Raw genomic sequence first — 27,896 nt, forward strand, 5'->3', positions numbered from 1 at the left:
ACAACTAGAAACGATGAGATTCAGGATAGATGGGTTGGGGGGTCTTTGTTTTAACATATTTTGACACCTGTCTGATTCCTGACTGCTATTTTCATTTACACTAAAGGAAACGTAACATTTTGTTGTCCATGTTCCACTTTATAAATATGAAAGATGTTGTTAGTTTGCTGCTTTTAACCTTGGAAATAGGCCTTTTTTGAGGTATTGTTGCATTCTGCTCAGTTGCTGAAACATTCCTACTTAAGGCATGTTGTAATCTTGGTTGAAATGATTTGCTTGGCTTTAGTAAGGACCGAACATGCCAGACATTCAGTATAAACATTGAGTTTAGAATTTTGTAGTCCATTTTTAGTAGTCCAGTTTAACAGCGGTAACACAGACTACTAAGAGGTACAGAGTGACTTGGAAATTGTCGAAGGAAAAGTACTGCTTACATTAAATAGGCTAAAATCAAACAAATCACTAGGACTATTTCATTTTTATCCTTGAGGTCACAGTATAAACCCTTGATGCATGTTTTTAGGAAGTCACTGTGCAATGGGGAAATTCTGAAGGGCTGGAATATAGCAAATATTATCCTGTTATATAAAAAAGGTGATCGGGCAGATCCAAGTAACTATAAGCCAGTAAGCTTAACATGCATTGCAGGTAAATTAGTGGAAGGAATACTTAAAAATAAAATTGAGCCACAAATGGCAAGAACTGGAGTTTCTGAACCCATGCTGACTGTTCAGTAAGATGAATATCATATTTGTTAACATGCTGGAATTTCATGAGAAAGCAACAAAAGGATAAGATCAAAGTGTTGCATAGGATTTTATTTATCTTGACTTTCAGAAAGCATTTGATAAGGTATCACATGAGAGTGTTGTGTGTAGGTGGGTGCAAAACTGGCTCAGATATAGAAAACAGAGGGTTATGGTACGAGGAACCTACTTAGAATTGGGTGAGGTTTAGAGTGGTGTCCCACATGTGCTAGAGCCGCAGCTATTTTTAATATATAAAAATGATTTGGCTAGAAATATAATTAGTATGCATGCTAAATTTGCAGATAATACTAAACTAGGTGGATTGGCAAATCTAGACTCTGTTGAATCATTACAGATCGACTTAAAAAGCATATAAGCTTGGGCAGATTTGTGGCAAATGAAATTTAATGTAAGTAAATATAAAGTATTACACATAAGAAGTAGAAATGTTTGATTTAAATGCACATTGGGATGTCTGAAAATCGAAAGTATACAAGTTCAAGGAAGTTATGCTAAAGCTTTATGACACAATTGGTGAGGCCTCATCTGGAGCACTGTGTACAGCTTTGCTGTTCAGGCTACAGAAAAGGCATAGCAGCATTGGAAAAAGCCCAGAGAAGAGTGAATATGCTGATTCCAGGGGATACAGGAGATGATTTATGAGGCAGGATTAATAGAGCTGAGCCCTTTAAGTTTAGACAAAAGGAGATTAAGAGGAGACATGATTGAAGTGTTTAAAATTAAGAAGGGAATTAGTACAATGGATCTAGACTATTACTTTAAAATTAGTTCAGCTAGAGTATGGGGACACACTTGGAAACTTATGGGAAAATATCATGGAAACAATAAGTTTTTTCTTTACATAGAGAACCATCGCCACATGGAATAAGTTACTAAGCAGTGTGGTAGACATTAAAACTTTAGGGACCTTTATAAAGTAGACAGTTACTGTATTTTAGAAGAAATAAGTGGATAGGACTGATGAGCTTTGTTGGGCTGAAAGGCCTGTTGTTTATATTGTTCAAGTGTTCTAATTTATAGTAATAAAATATTTTGTAATAAATGTATTATGCTGAAGCATATTTAAAGAGACAATTTTTCTTCTCAGTAAATTATATTTAAAGTAAAGACCTTTCTGATCTTTAGTCAGTCAAAGTACTTGTTTCTATATCATTCCATTAATTACTGTACTTATCAAGACTAAAGGTTACTTAAAATTTATGGGTATATATTTTGTTTTGCATTCTTTTAATACAGTAAATGACAGAGCAGGACTTTGTTTTTGATTAGGTACAGTATCTTATTCCTGTTGTTCACTTCTTCCTCAACCTTTACAATGAAAAGTGCATCATGTAATTTCCCTTCTATAAACCTTCATTCAGCCTTACATTGTGGTATCAAATCTTTACATTACTGGTTTAGCCTCACTGTTTCAAGTGGCACAAGCTGCCATTTGTGGTGTTATAGACAATCATTTCATCGCTGATTTCAAGGTTATCAGAATATCATTTTTAAAGTCATTTGCTAACATCTTATTCCTGAACAGGGCTGCAGTGGGTTGCTGGAGCCTATCCCAAGTGGAAAAGGGTACAAGTCGGCAATCATTCCCTGGACAGGGTGCCAGTTCGTTGCAGAGCAAACACAAACACACAACAGGGCCATTTTCGTGTAGCCAACACCCCTAACCTGCATGTCTTTGGACTGTGGGAGGAAATGGGAGCACCCAGAGGAAACCCTTGCAGGCATGGTGAGAACATGCAAATTCCACGAAGGGAAGACCTGGGACACGAACACAGGTCTCCTTACTGCGAGGCAGCAGTATTACTACTGCACCACTGTGCAGCCCCATATCACATTTTCTTCTTCTTAAAAGATTAATTAATTTAATCATCGCCCTGATGGTCTGGTTACCAGTTTCCTCAGATACCAGTTGATTTTTACTGGATAGAAATGCGTTAAAAATATGAATAAACATATTGCACAGAGGTCATATTTTATGTAATTTTGATAAGCGTACAATATTTTTTTTTTGTTTTATTGCTGTGATCTAAAATTTGTCCAAGGAACACTCGCCCAAAAATCACATTTTTCTTTTGTGTTGCATAACCATTTATGCACAATTTTCAAAGTAGTTTGTGTATGTTGCAATACACCCTCAACTCAAACAAAATTAAAAGTGGTACCCAAAGGTGTCTTCTTTTTTTAAAAAAAAATGATCCCATGTTTTCTGTTCTCTTTCATTAGCAAGTACATGTATATTACGATTCGTTACAGCTGAGTTAATGTTCTTTTAGTAAAGATCCCACCATGTCACGCCACATACAGTGAAAGACTAACTACCATTGGATAGCTAAGTTTCACACCTTTTCAGTGATGTATAGTTGTCTACAATTGTTCACTTGTACTACATGTCACAGCTGTGCATATAAAACAAGAAACTTCTGTAAGACTGAACGTGGATTGCATGGTTCATATGCAATAAAACTTGAAGTTTTGTATTAGGGAAGTGTCGTCGTCTTCAAAAGAGAAAGCATATGGTTGAGGAATTCCTAGAAAAGTTACAGAATGCTAGTGATACAGAATATGAGCACCTTGATTCACAGTTTTGACTCTGAGAACTACAACTTAGTATAACTTTGATTTGGCGTGGCATACACTGTTCAGGCATTATCAGTTCAATTGCCATATCCAGGTGCTGTCTGCTGCATATTCTCCCTATGTAAGTTTTCTGAATGGTACTCTTACAGTTTTAGCTTCTTAGTATACCCACTTGGAGTTTCACGTGAGGAGCCCTTTTGATTAAATGTCGCAGGCCATGCTAACTTTCACGGGGCACCACTCATCACTCAACTTTTTTGGATTGCACTGCTCCATGCTGCTGCTCACAGTGTTGCATGAGAATCCCTTTCACCCAATCACACATAGTGATGTGCAGAATGACTCTTTTTAGTGATTCAGTTAATTTCGTTCAGTTCACTAAAATGACTCGAATCTACAAATCACTGATTGGTTCACTTCAAAAGCAACAACAACCTATATTCTAGTTTAAAATCTAGAATAGTGTCATAGCAATTTTAACCACCAAATAATTCAAACAATATAAAAAGCAAGCAACAAAATAAGTAATTCACATAATAATAATAATAATAATCTCTTTATTGAATTTTTACAATAAATAAAATGTACATTTTAAATAAATAGAGAAAAGAAATCGTACAAATAGAACCTTAGAATAGTGCACACATCATGATATAACTGTGAGAATACCTAATTATGACTAACTAAAATTGATTTCAGTTTTTGGAGTAATCTCATGCAATTTCCTTTTTATATCCTGTCCTTTCTGATGCAATCTCTCATCTATACAGGTGCATCTCAATAAATTAGAATATCATCGAAAAGTTAATTTATTTCAGTAATTCAATTCAAAATATGAAATTCATATATTTATATAGATTCATTACACACAGTGTGATATTTCAAGTGTTTATTTCTTTTCATTTTGCAGATTATGGCTTATAGCTAATGAAAACCCAAAATTCAGGATCTCAGAAAATTATAATATTGCGAAAAATTTCAATACTGTAAACTCTTGGTGTCCCACTCCACTCAGCTAATTAGCCCAAAACATCTGCAAAGGTGTCCTGAGCCTTTAAATGGTCTCTCGGTATGGTTCAGTAGACCACACAATCATGGGGAAGACTGCTGGCTTGACAGTTGTCCAGAAGACAGTCATTGAGACCCTCCACAAAGAGGGGAAACCACAAAAGGTCATTGCTGAAGAAGCTGGTTGTTCAGTGTGCTGTATCCTAGAATATTAATGGAAAGTTGAGTGGAAGGAAAAAATGTGGCAGAAAATGGTGCACAAGCAACAGGGATAACCGCAGCCTTGAAAGGATTGTGAAGCATAGCCCATTCAATAATTTGGGGGATATTCACAAGGAGTGAACTGCGGCTGGAGTCAGTGCATCAAGAGCCACCACACACAGATGTATCCAGGACATGGGCTACAACTGTCTTACCTGGGCTAAGGAGAACACAGACTGGACTGTTGCTCAGTGGTCCAAAGTCCTCTTTTCAGATGAAAGTAAATTTTGCATTTCATTTGGAAATCAATGTCCCAGAGTTTAGAGGAAGAGTGGTGAGGCACAGAATCCAAGGTGCTTGAGGTCTAGTGTGGAGTTTCCACAGTCAGTGATGATTTGGGGAGCCATGTCATCTGCTGGTGTTGGTCCACTGTGTATATCAAGTGTAAAGTTGGCACAGCTGTCTACTAGAAAGTTTTAGAGCACTTCATGCTTCCCTCTGCTGACAAGCTTTATGAAGATGCTGATTTCATTTTCCAGTAGGACATGGCACCTGCCTACACTGCCAAAAGTGCCAATACCTGGTTTAATGACCATGGTATCACTGTGCTTGATTGGCCAGCAGACTCACCTGACCTAAACACCATAGAGAATCTATCAAGAGGAAGATGAGAGATACCAATCCCAACAATGCAGATGAGCTGAAGGCCGCTATCAAAGCATCATGGGGTTCCATAACACCTCAGCAGTGCCACAGGCTGATTGCCTCCATGCCACACCGCATTAATTCATGCAAAAGGAACCCCAACCAAGTATTGAGTGCATAGATGGACATACTGTTCAGTGGGCCAACATTTCTGTATTAATTTTTTTTATTAGTCTTATGTAATACTTGTAACACTTTTTGAATTAAATTACTGTAATTAACTTTTTGATGATATTCTAATTTATTGAAATGCACTTGCATATCATCAGTGAACTGAACTGAGATTCAATGTACTGCAAGTCACTCATGTGCAGTTTGTTCATTTCAGTACACAAACCGATTCTTTCTGGGAACTAGTTCAGTGCATTGTACTGCAAGTCTCTTGTCTGTAGTTCGAGAACAAACTTGTAATGCTTCTTCAGATCAGTAGGGGGTATACTGGTTCATTCAGTCAGACTGTGTACTGAGACTGTCATAGTCACTCAGTCAGAGTGGACGGATCAATGAGAGGTGCTTGGTGTCATCTACCACGTAAGTAATTGACTAGTTGTCGTCATAACTATTTTTGCTGAAACAGTTTACTGATAAATGCTGTCTTCGGGAGACAGCCTAAGTGAAGTTAAAATGATGTTGTGGAATGCTATATAAAATGTAGCACACACTGCTCATGCCTCAAAAAGATTTCTTCTTTAATGTCTTTGAACCAGTACTTTCATTCAGTGACTTAAGACAAGTGCAAAAAGATGAGTTTGTTTGTTCATTGTGCATCACTAGTTCCACTAGTCACACTGTGCAAACTTTGATAGGGGGCAGCTCTTTGATTTAATGTCACTACTGTTTTATCTAGAGTCTTGTAATTCCCCATCCCCAAACCACCCCCAAAAAAAACAAAGGGATAGAAAGCAGCATGCAATTTTTTTTTTTACTCCATTTCTTTTCACACTTGCTTCAATGGAAGACAGAAAATCTGTGGCATTGCAAACAGGCAGTCAAATCAACAGTGGGCTGGGCGGGGGGGTTCAGGTGAGCTCTTGGATGTGTGACGATGTGGGTTCTGGCTCCACGCTCCCATCTGCCATTTGGGAACCCTTGAACCCAACACTGTCGATAATGCTACCGAGTGAGCTAATCAGTGGAGGCAATAACATCTGAGCAAGGGGATGGTTGAAAGAAGTGCAAAAGTGCTTTTATTTAAAACAAACAGTGTTCCAATAAAGTGCAGTGATTCCCAAAAAGTTCAATAAATAATCCAATAAAAGAACGAGGAGGTTAAAACACAAACAGAAAAAAACAATCCTTAAAACCAGAGGTTAAAATGTTCCAACGGGAAGCAGTCTTTAAAACAACAACAAGAAGCTTCTTCTGGAGGCGAGACGCTCTCAATGCAGCTGACCTTCTGCCTACTCCTGCTGCTACTACCACTGCCAGTCGCCTTCCTGATCCTTGGCTCCGGTCGGCTCCCCCCTGACAGTGACTTGGGAATTCCACTGTGACCAAGGCTCTCACACAGGGAACACTACGTCCCAAGTCCCGACTCCCGCTACTATCTGCGGAGAGTCCCGCACCTTCCCGGTCACTCCCGCCCTGCAAAAACAAACTTCTGCGGGCGTGACCACAACCACTTCTCCCAGGTGTTGGCCAAACACCCAGGCGGCCTTCAGCTGCCTGCGAGCGTTTGCTCGCCTCCTTCCTGCTGCACCGATTTGCTTGCGCTCTCTCTTCTCTCTCCTTCCTGCTTCCAACCTCTGTTTCCTTCTCTTTCTTTCTTTCTTTTCCTCTTCCCCCCCTCCCGACCAACTCGCGCTTCTTTTAAATGACGAGGGGCCATGACAGCTGTAACGTATTAGTGACGGGAGCAATCACGGATGTGGGCAGTTCCTCACCTGTGCACTCGGTGAGAAACGCCCACACCCCCGAGTGTCCCGCGGCTCGCCATGGCCCAACGCCCCCTCGCTAAGCCGCCGCGAGAGCGGGGATTATTTATTTAAAAATGAATGGCCTTTGCTCAGTGAGCTGTGGACCCGCTATACCACAGGATGAAGCAAGTGCAATTAGAATTTGTGGCAGGGAGTGTGGATTATACTGTGAACATGTTTCATGTTTGTGGCACAGCGACAGCCACTTCTAATTAAAAAGTAGCTGAGAAACATTGGTTTAGGTGTATAACTGTGACTATGACTGGTTTAGGTGTATGACTAGATTTGGGGGCCTGCCCATGGCTTTTTTCTGATGTGCACCAGGGCTGTCTAAAAAGGCATTGTCCCCAACCCCTGTAACCCAGCACTGGAATCACGGGTATGAAAATGTATGTATATACTTAGTTTATTCCAGACATGAAATGCAAGATAAAAGTAAACAGAAGTTGTTTCAAGGTCTGGCATGAAAGTGAAGGTTTGGATGTGTAGATAATTTTATGTATATAGTGTAATAAAGCACACAACAAATCCAAAAAGAGCTGGGGATCTACTCCGTATATTGTGCAGTATGAACGAGTAGCCTATAGAGACTGATCTCTTGGAGTTCCAAATCTAGGATTAATGGCAAATGAATACAGCAGGTTTTTATAGCAGAGGAAGAGGAAAGGCGAATTTCTAGAAAGGAAGTGGTGTGACATCATCTGAGGGTGCTGGTAATCGTGTCAACAGCGAGGGCCTGAAGTGAGGCCATGGTCAGACAGAAGAGATTAGTTTAAGTGGTCTTTTCTTCCGGAGTTCTTTTGAGTGAGGAGAAAAGGCGTTAATACTCAATGCCAACTCCTGGTCTTGCGTTACAGTGCCCTGATTTGAACCTTTTGACCGCTCCCAAGCACACGTGTGACAATAGTTACAAATCATTTACTTGTTGCTTCAGAGTGATTTATAGTGTTTTAATATTTTTTTTATAAAATAAAAAAATGGTACTGCAATACTTGTTTTGAGAGATTGTTTAGGTGTAAGAGACTAAATGTTTCCAAACAAGGACACGGCATGTGCTATGGGATACGACATCTAGGCAGAAAAAAAAACAACTTGATTCCAGAGTTCTGCATCATAAATTTGTCATATTGTCATGGTTATGTTTTGTAACTTTTTTTTTTTTTTGAGAAATCCCTAAAGTGACACATTTCTTGTGTTTTATTTAGCTGATATTGGTGTAAACAACAATTTTTAAAAATGTAATTTTTTTTGTAATATTTGCAGTGTTGTACTCCTTACTCTTCAGCCATTTTCAGCTCCTGTATTACACAAGCAGAATAATAGCTGTTTACTTTTGGGTGTGTGATTTAGGTGTAATAATGCCAAAAACCACTTAATGCATAAGATGCTAAATGAACATCACTGTCTTGACCAGGGAAGGAGAGATGGGTTCGTCGTCTTCCGTGCAAAAGCTCAGATTTGCTTGAACACACTTCACATTTCCTGTGCAACTCTTATTTTTCAGAAATTTGTTTAACAATTTTTTATCAAAACATACATATGCTTTGGATGTTGTGAGCATGGAACTGCATTACAAACATGTGGATTATGCAGCACGACAAACCTGACAATTTTTTCCTGGATGTTTTAATAATGTTTGCAGTAGTTTTGCTTTTGCCCCCGCTGATCTTCAGTCAGTTGTGTCAGAAACTTTATTTCCTGTGTAAACCTCACATACACATTAGATCAAAACTTGTTTTTTGGCCATTGCTACAAAAAACATGGCATAAGTAACAAATGTATTATTTTTTGGGAGGAGTATTTCTTTGAGATTAGAGAATAAACCACCCAAATTATAAATAGGTGTTATGATTAGAAAATGCATCACAGATATGTTCACAAATGTTTGCCAAAATGTTATATATACTTTTTTTATCATCTTGTTCATTTACATAAAATATTTTACAAAATGACTGCATTTATATGAGAATACAAGAATCATTTTTGAAGCTGTATATACCCACTCCCATAATGAAAATGATTCAATTATGTAGTGCAGCATAGGAAATTTTGATGGGGTGAAAAAATGTATTTTGTTTTTCTGCACATTTTACCTATTTTTACAAGCTTTGATATGTACTGTATTTAAATATACTCTGTATAGCTTGCATGTTTATATTATTTAGTACTAACGTATATACTCGAATATAAGCTGAGTTTTTCAGCACCCAAGATGTGGTAAAAAATGTCACCCTTGGCTTATATTCGAGTCAGGTCCCGCTGCCCCCGCCAACCCGACAGAAAGCTGGAGTGTACAGTACTGTACCTGGTTTGGTCTATGGGCGGTAGAAGAACTGCTGTGGGCTCTGTGTGGTGCTGTGCAGCCTCTGTGAGACTCATTCCGGGCTTCGTGCTCAATTAATGTATGGTAATTTTATTGGTATTTATTTTGATTATTGAAACTTACCACTAGCTGCTGCATTTCCCACCCTAGGCTTATACTCGAGTCAATAAGTTTTTCCAGTTTTTGTAGGTAAAATTAGGTACTTCGGCTCATATTCGGGTTGGGTTATACTCGAGTATATACGGTATATGGAATAAACAATTAATCGTTTATGTTAAGCAGATAGCATTATCATTTGCCTTTCAACCATCACATCATCATAGAAATACTTCTGCAGACTACTCTTGTTGTCTAAGCTATCCAAGATGCCTGATATAACAGGGCAGGACACATACTACTATCAGAAATCAAGATGAGACTTTGCTCATTTGATGAAAAGAAAGTAAAATAAATTTGAAAGATTTCATAGTTGGATGTCTTTTTTGTGTCAATCAACAGATGTGAACATAATGTGTGTTGTTTGCAAAATTTGGCTTTATTTATTTGTTTATTTATGTTTGTTTATTTTTTGTTTTTAGTTTTCCTCTTTCCTGTAACAGAATACTAAGGTTAACCAGTAATTTCTAGGATCCCAATAACCTTTGTTATACTGTTCTCTTGACACTTCATCTGCTTAACATCAGAATCTCTCTTTTTATATGAATTATGTGCTCTGTGACTGTAAAGTACTGTATATACACTAAACAGAACTTTCATGTTGTGAAAAAAATCTTTCCACAGTGTCCTAAGAAAAAGCTGTTTTTATACTGTAATGAATTGGCTTATGTTTTTTGCTCAGAGCCTAATGGCAGTATTAGGTCACTGTAATTATTTTCTGCTGTGGGTGTCGTCCGTGCTCCCTCTTTGACAGTCCTATCATTATAGATTCCTGCTATGGGTTGAGAAGTCAGTTTACTAATCTGAAGTGTTGCTTCTGTTGAGTATAGATGTAATTTTACTAAGGAACTATGAAAAAGTTAGGTACATAAGTGTATTATAATTACATCACAAGACCATATATTTCACACTAAGATGCACCCTTTCTTGCTGTCTCATTCTGTATGAGAAGCTGTGTACTGTTTTAGGAAATGAACTCGTGACACATGCATTGTGCCTGGTGGTTTACAGGTTCATGTGAATTTTTTTTTTTTGGAAAGGAAATCAGGAAGCCTTACCACTCTTCTTGAAGAGATTTTGAAAACCTGTACATTTAAAACTGTTGTACAGTATGTGTTGCTTTTTTTTTTAACCTTTAAGTTATCAGAGTTTGTTTTTTCGTGTCATTTTTCATATTGTGCCTGACCATTTCATGTAGCTTCTGCCTTTTGGCCTTTTTAAAGAGTGATTTTATTGTTTGTGATTGCATATTTCTTTTGCCCCTTTTGTTTTCCCTTTTTAAAGGTTGAGCGATTTATGTCTCCAGTCAAACTGTTTGACCTTTTTAGAAATTCATTATAAAATGAGTATCACATTTAAACTGGGTTGGTATTGATCTTCACATAACTGTACCCATCTGGCTGAAAGAAATATAATGGACTTGGTCAATTTTTATCTCTTCATATTAGGACTGTGTCACTTCATGTTGTGTGTCTGTTTTGAAAAACAGTAATTGTCTGTATGTTAATAAAAACAATAAAAATCTGGCAGATACACAATAACCAACCTTGCAACTGAATAATTTATGTCCATGTATTTTTGAATTGCAGTCTTTGTTTTGTGGATTAAGTAATTATTTATTGCAGTCTTATTGAAGGTGTATTGTGATGTGTGGCTGGACTAATGACTGATTTATTGTAAATCATAAACATATATCCACCTTTTTTCCTGTATATGTATATTTTGACCAATTCTCTGCAGTACATGCCAATTAATGTTTTTGCAAAGAAGACCAATGTCTACTTAGCATCAAGTATGTTCTAAATTAGCTGGGTGACAAGTTTCAATCCAGTCTGACAATGATTAAATAAAATGAAAAAAAAAAAATCTCCTGCTTAATTTTCCTCATGCTCCTTTTTCTTTTTTTTTATACCACTGAAAGGTTACTGATGTGTAATGGGTATTAATTTTTTGATTATGCAAGAATTTAAGGACCATAAGACATTTCAAACATAACAGACCATTTAATCCATGAAGCTCAATTGGTTAGTGAATAGCTCAGTTGTCCCAGTTTCTTATCCGTATAAGGTTTAGAAAACTACTATTGTTGCACTTTAATATGTGTGGGAGGTATTTTCTGCAAAAAAAGAAAATGAAAATTTAAATTATAAAATGAAAATGCAGTATATCTTTTGCAGTTTCATTTTCAAAGTCTGCACGCAAGAATGCTGCTAAAATTAAAATTAAAAAGAAATAACCCCATTTGCAATGTTATTTTCAAACTTTACAACGCAAGAACGCTGCAGAAATTAAAAATAAAATGAAATAACCCCATTTGCCATTTAATTTTTAGTCAGAATAGCAATGAAGCTGCAAAATGAAAACTAAAATGCATTTCCAATTTGCATTTTCATTTTCAAATTCTCAACATGCAAATAGTGTGGGTCAGTGGGTGGAGCTTTGCACCTCGATTTCCCTCAATTCAAGTCCTTCATAGCTATAGGTGACCCATTGGGGGCTCCTGATCCATATCTGCAGCATCAGAGTTACTACTCAGCCCTGCACATTCCTAAAATGGTTGGACACCACCTACTCCATAGTAAATAGTGGATAGTGTGCACTTATTACCTTGTATTTGATTCCATTGATGACCCATCTGTCTCTACCCCTCTGTTCTGGAGTCTCTTTCTTGGTAATGTTCTCTCTCTAAAATACAACCATACAAAATCAATCTGGCATTGCTCTGCTACACTGGAAACTAGCTACCTTCTCCTCACATTCATTTACCTTGTGCTTATGGTGTTGGGGTATTTGGCATATTAGGCATCTATTTAATTCTATTCACTGTAGTTGGATGCATAATGATTATGTGGCGTGAAGTAGACAAAGATTCAGCTAATTTTCATTGCATTTCGATTAATTGCAATACTGCATTGAAACACAATTTACATTTTCTTTGTGGAGGTATTGGGTTTATGTAAAATCTTACATTGTGGTCACAAGATATGTTCTAGAAACAAGATGTGTATATTCTGTGCACAAGTTATCTTGTGGGAACAAGAGGAGTATGTTGTATGCACAATCTTCTATTGTGTAGCCACAAATTTTGTTTCTTGTTCCCTCAGGGACAAGTACAGTAAGCCTCACGTGTGCTGTTGGTTTTGGTGGCTTTGTGAACCCAAATTCCATAAATCTAATTGATAAAGCTGTACTTTAAACTACAGTGTGTAATATATTACGCTGTACTACTTTATACAAATGAAGGAAATTTAAATATAGAGCTACTGTCCACAATTAACATAATGAGATATGCTACAAATTCATCACTGTTCTTTTATTTAACTCTACATCGTTAAAATTAAAAAAAAAAAAAACAAACTTCAATGTAATTTTTATTACTCTTAAATAGACACAGGAATAAACAAGAAAAATGTTTTAATGTAGAGAGTAACAATACTACCTCTTAGTAGGGGTATAAATTGCCTACGTTCTCTGAATGGTGAGGAACACTAAAGGATCTGCACCCCTGTATCCTAACCAATTTGCCTAATATCCATCCTACACACACACACACGGTGTACAGACAGTTGTGCTACAAATCAGTGTGGATATGACTTCCCTAATAGGATTCCCAGCAGCAGTAGATGAGAGGTACTTCTACTTCAGAATGAAGAAGAAAATAAAATTTAAAATTAATAAAAAAATTAAGTGAACCTAATTACTTGAATAGATACACAATAAAAAAAAAAAACTGAGTGAAAATAAACACAGATTGGGCTTATTATACTTCACCGAAGTAAAGAGAGATTTTAGAAGGTAAATTATTACAACTATTACATTAAATTTCAAAATTGTATTTTTAATAAGAATTCTTTTAAGATATGGTTTCATTTGCATAGTTTGGTACCCATTTTTTTGAGTATTTATGTTAACTATGAAATTAACCACAATTAAAGTCCAGGCATATTATTAACTCTCCAGCGTAGCCAGATGTATACCAGTTGTCTTATAATACTTTTTCATACTTAATGCACTCCTATAGACAATTTAAACTCTTAATTTTCCCACACATATAGCCAACGTACATTAATATTACACTACAATAATTCTTTTATTGGCACTCAAGTAACAAGTGACAGCAAAACCTTGGTGTTTAGGCACAGGGACCCTCTTACTTGAAACCTGAGTATATCTTCCCAGCTTATCCAGCGATTGTTACTGCCAGGATCATGCCAGTATTTCAGTGATTGGGCTCCTAAGATCCTAATATCTTGTGCGTACAACATATAAGTATTCTTCGCACAATATATAACCCTTGGTCACAAGATACTACTTGTGCACATAAAGTCTTGTTTTTAAATTAAAAAAGGTGCCACTTTTTGGGACTTCAGGTGTTTCATATAAGACTGCTTAAGAAGAGGAAAGAAAAACACTTCAAATTGCTTCTTTAAATCTGAATACATATTATTGAAGGCAGAAATTTCTTAAGGTGCTGTTAGGCACAGATGATGTTGCAATGTATAAATCGCCTTTGATGCTACAAATTTGAAAACTGTTTATATTCAAACTTGGGAAAAATGCACATTCATTTTTCTTGTCTTAACCTTGAGCGGGAAACATGGGAATGAATGAGCAGTGGGAGGTGCACTATGGTGCTTTTGTTTTTGAATGATGTATGACATTGCCAACCTATTACCTAAGATGACAACACCTGATAGGTCTCTTTAATGAATTTATAATAATTTGGTCTGTGTAACAAGTAATGGGGACGTGCTGGAAAGTCTTGTGAAGTAAAAAATATTACCTGTAGAGGGGTGAAAGTAAAAGTAGCCCTGAATGAAAAAGTACAAATATCTGAAAAATGTACCTAAGAAAAGAAACAAAGTAGTTGTGCTTTATTTTGCACCTCTGGCCTGTTCATTGCCTAAATGTTTTAAAATGTGGACTGTAAACTCCTTAAACCTCTGTGAGAAATTAAATGAAAGTTAAAGAAACTACAGTAGTTATTTAACACATGCTGAACACCCCCCTAAGCCATTGTAGTACTTTTACCCACCTTTTGGTCAGTGGTACACTTGACTTTTATCTGCTTTTTATGTGCCTGCATCAGATTCATCTAGTAATCTTTTTACACTTTAATTCCTTCTCTCTAGGGAAAAGTGTTTCTTTACTGTTTACCTTTTACGACTCTGGTTATTTACTTACTGTCCTGTTTCCTGCTTCTACCACCACTTGCGCCACTCTACCCACAATGGTAGAATTTGTAGTGATATTAAAGTATTGGATCAGAAGATTTAACACCCAAGATTCGTATCCTGAAAGTCTAGCAATCAAAATGTCAAAGCCAAAACAAAACCCTAATTCACAGTCAAGTAGATTCTGGATAAAAGTTTAAAGCAAGGAAGTCAAACAACAACGAAAGTATGAGAGAGATATTTAAGATATCCAAAGCTGAATACTCAGGAAGTGCACAACATTGATCTTTTATACCTATAAAACAGTGATGTTACACGCTGCACACTTCTGGTTGACGCTACCTAAAAATTATGCCATTCCAAAAACAGAAGTGTGAATTACCTTAAGCCATCCTAATTCAGGGTCTTCATAAGAAATGTAATGATTTACTTCATAAAGAAGAAGTACATAATAAACAAGAATAGTTGCAGCATATATTTGAAATTTTAAAATGTGTGCTTCAATTTAAATGCTTAAAATCTAAATATTCTCAATTGTAATATAAATTTGTCAATTTTATTTCTCTAACAGAGGTCCATAGAGGACTATACCCTTAGTAAAGGATCAAAAATAAAAAATTACATAATATTCACAATCACTGTCCGTGACATAATCTAAGATGATACCTCATATGTTATTAACCTTCTGGTAGTGTCCTTGGGCTAGGACCATCAATAAAGAATCAAAGATCAAAACTATTATCAAATTCATGATCATCGATTTTGAAATAGCAAAAAACAACACTCCATATACCTATATTACCAATCCCCATTTTTAGAAGTTCGGTGAAAGGAGTAACTTCCCTTGTGTCCCATTAGGGGGTGAACCGCTGGGGTCGGTTGATGTGGCACGAGCAACTTCAAGTGTTTCTGATTATTTTTGCCAAAGACACCTATTGGCTTACCCTTTAACATAAACGTGCAATTCCTTGTGGAAAATATTGTGTGGTCCGAAATGGTCTAAAAATGAGGGGATCTTGAGGGTTAGAGTGCCAAAAATAGTATGGAACCTCAAAAAGCTTGATGTCTTGCATGCGCAGGTGTAAACCTGCAGGTGATGAGGATTACAGATCTCATTTGGAGTTGGTCAAAAGCAGATAGTAATCACATTTAGTACAAGTGGCCATACCAATGTGTTTTCTGTCCACATATGAAATAATCACTTTTGGCAGTGATAGCAGTTTGATAAGCTGTAGATAGGTGGCCAACCTTGACACCTGTGGAGCTTTAAAAATTGAGCGCAGTGGCAGCAGCGGTGTGTTTTGAAGTTAAGATACCATTTTCTTCATGAGACTGTTCTATCTTTCGCATCATGCTACAATACTGATGTTCTTTATGGCAGTGTGGTGCGTCACCTTCTTTTCACTGTTTCTTGTTGGGTCATTATGAGCAGCCAGTTTCCAGAATTCTAACTGCAGTTTAGCAAAAGTAGCGTACTCTGCTGCGCAGATAAACATGAGTGCACACTTAAAATGCATTTTAATTCCAGATTTAAATTTAAATTATATACTGGTACTAGCAGAATACCCGCGCTTCGCAGCGGAGAAGTAGTGTGTTAAAGAAGTTATGAAAAAAGAAAAGGAAACATTTTAAAAATAACGTAAGATGATTGTTAATGTAATTGTTTTGTCACTGATGTGAGTGTTGCTGTCATATATATAGACACAGACACACACACATACATATATACAGTATATATACACATACACATATATGCATATATACATACAGTATACATACATATATATATATATACATATACACATATATACATATGCATATATAGCAAAATACCCGCGCTTTGCAGCAGAGAAGTAGTGTGTTAAAGAAGTAATGAAAAAGAAAAGGAAACATTTTAATAATAATGTAACATGATTGACAATGTAATTATATATACAAACACACATTTACATACACCTATATCTATCTATCTATATATGTATATCTATATCTATCTTATATATCTATCTATATGTATATATCCATCTATCTATATAATCTATATATCTATATCTATCTATATGCTATCTTGTGTGATGTTACGATGTCTACGGCGTAATTTAATGTTATCTAAGACCCGGTACTTAAAAGTTTCTGGCTGCACTCCGGTTGTAATATGACGAAGCTGCGCAAGCCCACTTTTGAGAATGCAAGTATAGTTGTCCAGGAGAAAAGCAATCTTGCCTGAAATCAATGGCATCGCTTTGTTGGGTCTGTCCTTGAGACTTATTACTTGTCATCGCGCAGCTGAGCCTTACTGGAAATTGAAGGTATCTGAATTGAAATGGGAGATTAGAGAGTATAAAGGGGACGCGAGGAATACATTGAGTGTGGAGAAACTCTAGAGATAGCGTGTGTATTAACTTGTGGATTTTTCTGTGAGTATTTGGTGGGAGTGTGATGAAGTTGCTTCGGAAGACGCCGTAGCTGAGCTCAGCTCAGAGCGAAATGAGGTAAATGGGAGGGATATGATGACGTGACTCCCCCAACCGCGTTAACTGTCAATCCCCCACAAACACAGTCTCTCGGAATTTGCATAAGCACACCCCTTCACCAGCAATTTTAACTTAGTTACAAAGTGATCAAAACTCTCATTTATATCCTGCATCCTCTCATTTAACTTGTATCCCGCATTACCCGTGGGCATGAGAAACACCAGCGACACCCTGTCTATTAACTTAATTTAAAGTTTAGGTTTACACCTTTCTTTCCGAAGTAGCAGCACTCATTAATATGGTAGTATATGTCACTCGCTCGCTTCTTATTGTTTCGCTGCCTTCTCAATTATATAATGCATGTTTTCTTCAGCGCGTTTTGGAGGTCTTCCTGGTTTTCTACGTAGTGTGTTGACAGTCAGTTCACGTGATTACGTGGGAGGCGTGATGTCACACGAAACTCCGCCCCCCCACTGGCTTTCTAGCTGAACTCCATTACAGTAAATGGAGAAAAATACCTTCCCGTTATGACCATTACGCGTAGAATTTCGAAATGAAACCTGCCCAACTTTTGTAAGGAAGCTGTAAGGAATGAGCCTGCCAAATTTCAGCCTTCCACCCATACGGGAAATTGGCAGAATTAGTGATGAGTCAGTCAGTCAGTCAGTCAGTCAGTCAGGGCTTTGCCTTTTATTAGTATAGATAATTTGTATATGAAACAAATTTTAAAAGGGGTCATTGAGAAAACTAATAGCCATATATAATATGTTTTGGATATTGAAGAAGCTGCCCAGTTTAAAATGCTCATAAAATGAAGAGGAATTAAAATGCTTAGTTGCAAGTTTATTTATATAAAATAAGGGTAATTTTATCTTATTTTTGGGAGTTCCTCTAACTCATGAACACCATAGGGGTAGTGAATACAGGACATTAACTTACATCACCATTTTTACATTCTGTTTTGTTTTAATTGATGCTGAGAAGATATTGAATCAAGGCAATAAATGACAATTCACGCTGTCATCTTGCAACCAGTGAGGCATGAATTGCTGATGTATATTTGTATATCTGAAGCATATCCTGATTGGTGCAGTTGTGCCAAAATTAAGTACAAACTTGTATAACTGAAATTGCTTTCACATTGATGATGCTCTAGCAATTACACACGGTCATTGATCAGTTCACTTGTTCTCCTTTGCAGTCGGCACAGTCAAACTGCCTGTTGGAATTTTCTGTAACCTTTTTTTTTTTTTCTTGGGTCTTAATATTAAAGACAAAGTGCTAACGTTTTATATTATGTGGAATGTTTGTTGATTGTGATTGACAGCCCCACCAGTCAAAGCTGAAACAATAAAATATCATTTTTTAATTCTTTCAGGGCTGATGTTGACTTTTGTCAAAAGGAGGAATTGATGATGGTAATGAACTGTAAACCGTGAAAAAAAACAACCGTTCTGTTTTAGTTCAAAAGTTAGCTTCATTGGTTTGACCGAGATTTCCAAGTATTAAGGCACAGACAAGCAAAATACCCCATGGATGACGTTTTGCCTATTATCTCTGAACTGGGACTATGACTTGGCGGACTCTGATTTTGATACAAGTGATCGAAAACGAATGTGAGGTTCCAGCTTCAGCTGCTGGTCCCCAGGTAATCGTGGTGCTGAACAGTTTCACGTAGCTGATATGCCTACAGCCATGTTCGCCAGGTGGACTGCCGCTTAACAATAATAAGAGGTAGAAACCAGATTGCAAAGCACTGCAACCTTGACGCAAACACAGCCTGGCAGCAAGCCTGACGCTCATTCTTGGCAAAGTGGCAGCTGCAGCAACAGACATTTTATATTGATTTCTTTGTGAAACCATTGCTTTTCAGAATCTGTTTTTTGGAAAGAATATTCAGCCCTCAAAGAGTTAATATAACCAAATAAAACTAAAATGCAGCAGCAATAGCAGTGCTGAAATTGACTTCTTAAGTGGCCACTAATAAATCTGTCTTGTTATTGTACAAGAACTAAAAGTCAGTGATGCTTAAAAAGTCTGGGGTGACTTAACGGGTCTTTTTATACCGTGCGCAGAATGTGGGCATTGTATAGCTCCCTAACATGTTAAATGTCTGATTTAAAAATTGAGTCTGCCTTCTTTAAAGAATCTTTGTTCTTGTGTCTACGTGTTCATTTGTTTAAAAAAAGTATTCAGGGAAGTCAACTGTACAATTCAAAGGTAATCCTCATTACTTGTGTTCTGCTCCTGCTTATGTGTAGTCAACTCATTAATCATTTTTTAGCAGATATTTGCCAGTAAAACAAAAAGCAATTTTCTTTGAAAGACTGGCATTGTCCATAATAATTAGTCAGTAGCTAAACAATGCAGCTATAAAATGTATTTTTCAATATATGCGGGAAGGTCATGCTAAAATTCTTTTGTATTCGTTTTGTAACGCACTAAACTTGGCAATGTCTCTGTAACAAGTGTTAGAACACTTTTGAAAGTAAAGGGAGAAATGGTCTTTTTTTCCTTATATAGATTCATGTGAGGTGTATTCACATTTAAAATTTTAATTTACAGTGTATTTTTAATGCATTATTTTTCTGATTTAACTTGACTCATTAAATAATTCCCAGTAACCGATAATTTTTTTTCTAAATCAAGACTTTTGATGTGATTGAATCAATTTCCATTGAAAATATTTTAATTTATACTGATTATGGTAACTTCGAAGAGTTCAAATGGTAGTTTGTACTTATTCATACTTATTCACTCACTCTTTAGTTAAGTTCACTGCTAGTGAATACTGTATCAAGGCACTGAGGATGATCAGCTGAACTTGAGTTTCGCTAGTCTTTCCTTGAAGCAATGGCAGCTGTTATTAGGATCATATTATCTTTACACCTTTTTTCAACTGTTTACATGTTTGTTACAACTGCCAACTTGCATGCTTAAATTATTTCTCTCACTATGCATCCTTTAGAAAGGTGACTCAGTGAAATCAATAATCAAGAAGGGAAAATGTGCTCAAAAACTTGTGGAAGTAACGAATATGAAGTGTAGGCAGCAAGTCCATAATAATGGAAGTAATTAATTTCATTAGTCAATGAAACTTGTCAGCCTCCTGTCTTGTGTACTTGCTGTGCATAAAGTGGAACACCACGTAATCACAGTACCACAGGTGAGACTTGTCAATCTAACAATTAACAGGCTGTAGCCAAGAGCACACCAGCTTTTTCAGAACTATTTTAAAGTCGAAACAAATCCCCATTGTTATTTTTATACAACTGTAATGGAAACAAATGGCAGAATTGTTAATTTTCCTTACTGACCTTTTCCAGGACTTGGAGATTTCTAGTTTGTGCTGGCAACATAAGGGCCAATGCTTGGCATAATGCCAGTCCATTCTAAAGTGAAATAACTGACACAGGAACAAATAAGACTTTTCATGCAACAGAACATTTAAATCTGTAAGACTCTGAGTTGGAGGAACAAGTCAGAGGAGTCCAGATGAAAACCCATACGAGTTAGGAGGTTAAATGTACAATCTCTAACATGAACCATTACCACAATTTGAGGCTGCAGTGCTGACTAATGTGCCACCAAGCTGTCCAATGAAAATGTTCGCAAATTCAATATATAAGCTTGTGTTTTGTGATTAAGTTTCTCTTTCTAAGGTGTTTAACCCTATTAAACTTGATTTAAAAAAATTCAAGGCTCTATAATAGGAAAAGTCGATCTGTTTAGAATTTCAAATTATTTTTCATCTTTAATATTTTTCTCAGTTTTCCTTCCTTTCTATAGTCTACAATTGTACAGATGTTACTATTTTCACCCAACCCAAAACTTTAGGGAAGAATGTGTGCTTGGTTTTTATCAAGATTAGCAGATGAGCCAAGAGAACATCCATGGTGCACAACTTGCATTTAAAAACCTAGATGGAATCACAGACTACTCCATAATGAAATGATCAATTAATTGATCAGATCTCTAGCAAAAAGACAAGAATTAGCCACTGATTATGTTGTCTGAAATGAGCAATCAGCATTAGGGTCTCCTGGCCTTGCTTGCCTTGATAGGTTAAAAGGTAAAATAATTTGAAAATACAAGTCTTTTCTGTTCCTTAAAATATTTTACAGAAAAAAGCAAAGACAAGTCATGTAAAGTAAAATATAAGTCTACAACTTGTTCAGGATGGATTTCTGGATAGTTGACCAAAGAACATTTTACAACGCTTCATCTAACTAAAGAACAGTGTCTTCCAGACTGATCAGGTAACATTTTGTAGTCAGTTTCTGAGAATACTGGATGGTGTAGCTATTTTCCATAAATTACTATGGAGTCCAACACTCTGAGCAGTTTGAAGTCACTATATTGCAAAGCCTTACTATGTTAATTTTAACTGAACCCTGTTTCAAACCATGGAAGAATGGAGAAAACAAACCTTGACTGAAAGTGAGGTATTATTGACATTTGCTGGAGTGGCCACCACCAAATGGTGGAGACTGCTTCCCCTTAAAGTTGCACTATGTTACCCTTAATTTGAGACTTGTTTTAGAATTTTTTTCCTTAGTTTTTAAGGCCATGTTGTATACTGTATATAATAATCAATGAAATAGGTGACGCAGTGTTAGCTCTGCTACCTCACTGCATGGAATTTACACATGGATCCACATTGGACTGTGAGATGAAACCAGAGCAAGCCTATGAAATGGAGATTAGGTAAACTAATGATGTCCCCTGATATGTGTGCGTGTTCATGTGTTCATTCTGTGATGGGCTGATGCTCTGTATAAGAGGTTGTTCCTGCCTGTGCCTAGTGCTTGATGTGATAGGCACCAGCTGCCCCCTGTTCTGGATACGCATGTTTAGAGGTTGAATGGATCAACAAGTACTGTAGTTTTTTCTGCCTAAATTAACTCACTTGCCTGTTGCCAATCATTTAAAACAGATATGCTATGTGCAATTTCAATCACAGATTACTTCATTGCTTTGGATGTAGGTTGAGAGAATTTATTTCAATTTGAGTACGAGCGATCGAAACAGCAGTGCCCGATGCTTATGCCTGCTAGTACAAACAAGTGAGTGTTAGTCTAAACAAATTCCCATCCTACATCACACATATCCCTGTTGCAAATTGTTTAAAAAACGTATTGTCTCTTTGATGAAGCAGATAAATAACTTAAAATGATCCAACTTTCAAATCAATTGATAAGTTGCACCAAAATGTTACACTCTACATATACTGTATTTTCTAACTTAGTAAAATAAGAAAGTGTTTATTTTGCCACAATTAAAATACCTAGACAAACAAACTCGAGCCATTCTCTTAAAGTTGTATGCTGAATTGGAGCCAACATTATAGAGACCATCATGCAGAAATCGCACATTTTGTTGCCCTACTGTCTGGGTTTGCTAAAATGCCACCACCTAAAAAGTTTGCATAGGACTTACAGATGGTTGAACTTTCTGAAACTTTAAGCAAGTTTCCATGTCAAGTTCGTGTTTTTACAAACCCCTCACTTTTATGTAAGAAATGGCTCATGCGCGTTTCTGAGTGTAAGCAAGTTTTATTCTTGAGGCCCTTGGAGATGGAGAATGAAGAGTAAGAGAGAGCACACACTGATGAAGAGACTGGAGAGTGTGGAAATAATGTAGCTGAAATTTCTTGTAGTAGAGCACAAGTCATTTATTATTTTTATTTTTTTCTCCTTATGGATTTTGTTCATTTAGTTTTTTTTTGTTTGTTTTTTTTTTTAAATTAAAACCCTTGTTTTAAGACCTGTTAGTGTTTTGTTAAGGATTATGGTTAGTGCCAGCAGATGGAACTAAAATAGAGGAAATATAATGAGAAATAATTTAGCTATTAAAAGCAAGGATGGTATGTTTTCATTTGTAAAGTTCCTTATATTTATTTTCTGTACATTTTTTTTTCTGTCTCTTGAGAGCTTCGGCTTATTCTTGTGGTGTTAGGTGCAAGGCAGGAAATAATGTCAAGGCCAATCCACTCCCAGGCACGCTCATGTTAGTACCAATGCTCAGTTATACAGTCAGGTCCATAAGTATTTGGACAGAGACATAATTTTCACAATTTTAGCTCTACACCACCCCAATGGATTTGACAGAAAGCAATTAAGATGTAATTGAAGTATAGACTTTCAGCTTAGTTCAAGAAGTTTAACAAAATTTATTGTATGGTCTGTTTAAAAAGACATACATTTTTATAAATGGTCCCCCTGGTGAGTTTATGGTATATTTTTGGCAAAGGGTAGTTGAAACTTCCTTTCTGATGTTGAGATTAGTGGTAGTGCAGATTGTTAACGTGTAGTTGTGTTCTCTTTGGGAGCTTATTTAATTCTCCAATTGTATTTATTTTTTGTAAATTATGAAATGCAAGAAATGCTGTTTTAAAAGTTGTGAGGATGTTCATACCTATATTTTTACTTTCACTGTGTTGGATAGATATTTGAACTGGAAAAAAATAGCTGAACAAACTTTCCTCAGAAATTTGCTGTGCTAATCAAAGCAATATTTGGGCAATGCTACTTTTAACAGAAGCATTCAGAACTACGTTATGTTATGCCAATCTTTATTTTACTAGCAATGTACCAATTCTCTTGATTTCCCAACTAATATTTTAATGCTTTTTGAATCTGGCCTTATTACAGGAGCTATGTGACAATCCACACCTCTTTGTCAATGGAATCAGTGCTCATGATTTGCATCAAGGTCAGCTGGGAAACTGTTGGTTTGTGGCAGCTTGTTCTAGCCTAGCTTCCAGGGAAGTCCTGTGGCAAAAGGTAAGTATTTTAGGTTATTTTTTATATTCCTTTGGTTGTAACCCTCTTTTGGCCTTCAGTTGTCATGCAGCAAAGACTGCTGTTATGGTTTAAGCAAATTAACATTTTTGTTATATGGTTAGTATTTCCTCTATATATATATATATATATATATATATATATATATATATATATATATATTGCTTTCAACTTTTTTTAACCAAAGTTAAATTGTACTGTTTTTCGTAATAAACATGATTAAACCTTATTAAATGTTTTATGCTTGCAAGTATTTATTATTTGTATAAAAGGTGAGATTTAGGAAAAAAATAATTCTTCTGGAGAGAAATGGTAATTTTGTGACCGAATCACTTAACTAAAAGAACCTGACTTGCAAATGCAGTGTTAATATGTTTGCTTAGAACACAAGTTTGTAACAAAACTGATATTACTGTAATGCAGACTTGGCAGGTAGGTTAAAAATAAAAGCATAACTTGCTGGTATAAGCCGATTGTTTTGTTATATTGAATAATGAATGCCATAAATAATACAATTCAATTAAGTAAATTTTTATATAGCACACTTTTGCTGAGTGCTGAAACAAGTTCACAGGTAAAATGCAATTACAAATTTTATAAATTATTAATTACATAATGCATAGACATAAGGGTACATATTTCTCTAAATTCATAGTTTAAAAAAAGCCAGTTCCAAACTGATAAACACAAATTGAACCTAACAATACCTGTCCATTAACATGATCCAAGAGCAGTGGCAACAAGTACCATAGCAGGATACCAAGAAGATCCTCTTATAGCTCCTTTTGTATCAACATTTTAAAAATGTGTGCTTTGTGTGTATATTTCTTGTATTATTTAGATTTGTACAGGCTGCCTTTACTTTTGGTATGTCATTGTCTGTTTTTTCAGTTAATCAGAAACAAATTCCTCATCATCTTCTTTTTGTTTTCCTTAGAAACTGAAATAAAAAGTCATTTATAGTTTATATTTCCAAATGTTTTTAAGCACTAGAATCCTATAAAAAAACTCATAATCCCAGGCCACCTTAAATCACTTTGCACCTCTCCTCATCAGTGTGTTTTGTTTGCAAATGTGTGTTGATCAGCAAAAGCAGCAAGCAGCCTGCTATCCCATCCACCACAACGGAGCTTAAGTCCGTCGCAAAACTTCCCCCAGCTCAAGTCTCTTTATCGTGGTGTGAGGTGCCTGGAGTTTTATCAGGTAAATTAATATATTGTTATTTGGAATACATACATTTCATGTGTGTTCCGTGTCCGCAAAGATCTGTGTAAGTGTAGGATGAAAGGAAATGAGAGGCACGAAATGCTGAACACATACCAAAAACAGAAAGGTTTTCAATGCTATACAGATAATGATGTGAAGTGTATAATGTGTGAAGACTTTAGTCCAAATATCAAATAAACACGTGTGCTTTTATTTAAGAATATAATCAAAGAAATAAAAATTTATTAAATTTACATGTTGCTGCCATTGAGTTAAAAACACAAGTTCAAATGTCAATCGACAGAAAGTTGATATGTATTCTTGGATGGTGCAGAGGTAAAAACTGCTGCCTTATAACAAAAAGGTTCAGCGTTTGAGTACAGGCGCTCCTTACTTTGAGTAGTGTGCTGCCATTTTTTTTTCTATAATGTAAACATGCATTTGATTTGAGTCTAACACCCAGTTTAAATTTTGGCTGCTTGCAGAAGTTAGTGCTTTTTTATTATTCAGTTTTATTCTGTCAGTGACGTTCACGTGGTACAATGAACTTGCCTCTCCCTCTCTGAGTTGATGGCATTTATCTCCATTCTTTTCACAACAGCAGTGAGTTTTTTTCGTAGGCTACCAGGATTCTAATGTTCAAGGATTTTCCCCTCACTGTAAAATTTTTCTTTAGGATGTTTCATTTTATACCAGTACTTTTTTTTGAGTATTGGTAAGACATAAAATTAGTATAAATAACACTAAACTGTCTGCTTCTGTGTAAGCTACACTGTTGCGTTGCCATTTAAACTCCATTAACTGCTTGAAACAGTTTTTCAAAAACCAATGCAAATTGTATAAAGAGATCAAGTTAAAATAGCTTGAGAGAAATTGAATATGTTGTCTACAGTATATTCCTGTTTTATACACTTGGTAGATGATTCTGTCTGGAAACACTCATCAGTAGTTAATCCAAGTAATTAAAATGGCAGTGCATGTGTGGCTGATGTTTATGCCTGTGTGTCCTTTTAAGGACGGTAAGCTAGCTAAAGAGTGGTGTAAAGAGCAAGAATTGATTGGCACCTGGCAACAGTGAGCACTGGTATGGCACTACAATATTAATGAACACTAAAATTATTTTAGATATTTTTATTTTGTCATTATAGATATGTTTATTTTATTATTACTAATTCTTAAAATGAATCATTTTTCCTCAGTGTATATGCTTCTGTATTAGTCTGCCAATTTCAAATATTGTACTAAAAATGATGGTAGATTAAACAAGTTTAACAACATCAAAATATAGTAGCATTGGCTGACCTTATGGTGGGGGTAGAAAGTGAGCACTTGCTTGTTAAAGATATTTGGAGGAAAGAGCTTTTTGAGTCTTGATGCGTAGTTTCCAGGGAGTGTTAATCCTGGCACGGATCGGCCCAATGAGATAGGAAGCATCAAGGGGAACTGCTACACCAAGTAAACTATGGGAAACTATGAATTGGCATGGGTGGTGGACATGGTAGAGGAGAGCAAGGCAATTTGTGAGAAGAGGAGTGAAGTTAAAAACTATGTGAAACTGGAATAAGTATTTTTTATGAATGTGAACCTTGCCAGAACTGCTCTGGCCTCTCAAGTTCTTTCTGGTGGTCCACAATATGAAAATCGTTGCTTTAAACCATCCATCAATCAAAAATGATTATTGTTTCTATAACATAAATCACTTTTAAATGTTATTAGTGAAGGCCATGTGCAATCTTTGTCATAACACAGCAGGGTAAATTCATCCTGCCAGAAATATCAGTTTTGTTAATATAGTTACATCTGCAGGTTTGAATAAATACTGTATGTATTATGAAATATCTTTTGCTATTTTTATAAAGGTATACATGGATTTTTTTTGTTTTTTTCTCCTATACAAAGGGTACAACACTGTAGTCCTGCTTTTTGCATATTTGTTTTTCCTTGTATGAAGATGATATACAGGATATTTCTAAATTTTAAAATGTGTACAATCTGTTTGCACAAGCTGTTTTCATTCAGAGTTTTCCAATAAAGACTGCTTCGGCCTTGATGCTTGCAAATTTGTACAACAAGAAACTGTTCTCCAGAGGCTTCATTATCTTTGAGTCTTGCTTCATCTAAATAGTCTCCCTTGTGCACCTTGTGTTTTTGCTTTGTGAAATTTTTCCAGTTGTATAACTCTAGTGATGTCTTCCCCTGGCAATGCCTGAGGGCAGCCCAGGAGGCAGTCAGCTGCCATCTTTTTACTTATATATGTCACTCTGTCCAACATGTAGTGAGGAGACATTTCCTCTCGTTTTCCCTTGACACTGACTTGGCTGTGGTACACTGGTTGTGCTCCCTCTAGTATTTTTTACCACTGCCTAGTATATATACAGTATCTGGGGAGAAAAGTCAAATACAATTCTAATGTACAGACATTAAGTGCTATGCTAACATAACTGACTAGCTTGATTATCTTGCTAATATTTCTGCCTTATTTAATTAAAAGCCAGAATAGCACAGCATTGAGTATTTTTATGTACACTTATGCCAGTGTCCTCTACTAGGTCCTCTTTGTTGATAATCATATTCACAAACTTT

The 27,896-nt window shown here is 36.2% G+C and overlaps 1 protein-coding gene across 3 annotated transcripts in view; it reads left to right on the top strand.

Moving 5' to 3' along the window:
• Positions 1 to 27,896, top strand: part of LOC120523176 (calpain-5-like) — a 223,293-nt gene that overhangs the window by 103,169 nt on the left and 92,228 nt on the right. For all 3 annotated transcript variants that reach the window (XM_039744219.1, XM_039744220.1, XM_039744221.1), the window contains one exon: positions 23,958 to 24,089. In XM_039744219.1, coding sequence (XP_039600153.1) covers positions 23,958 to 24,089 — 132 coding nt within the window. The remainder of the gene's footprint in view (positions 1 to 23,957; positions 24,090 to 27,896) is intronic.

Source organism: Polypterus senegalus, chromosome 2, assembly GCF_016835505.1.
Source record: "Polypterus senegalus isolate Bchr_013 chromosome 2, ASM1683550v1, whole genome shotgun sequence".
NCBI classification, from domain to species: Eukaryota; Metazoa; Chordata; class Cladistia; order Polypteriformes; family Polypteridae; genus Polypterus; species Polypterus senegalus.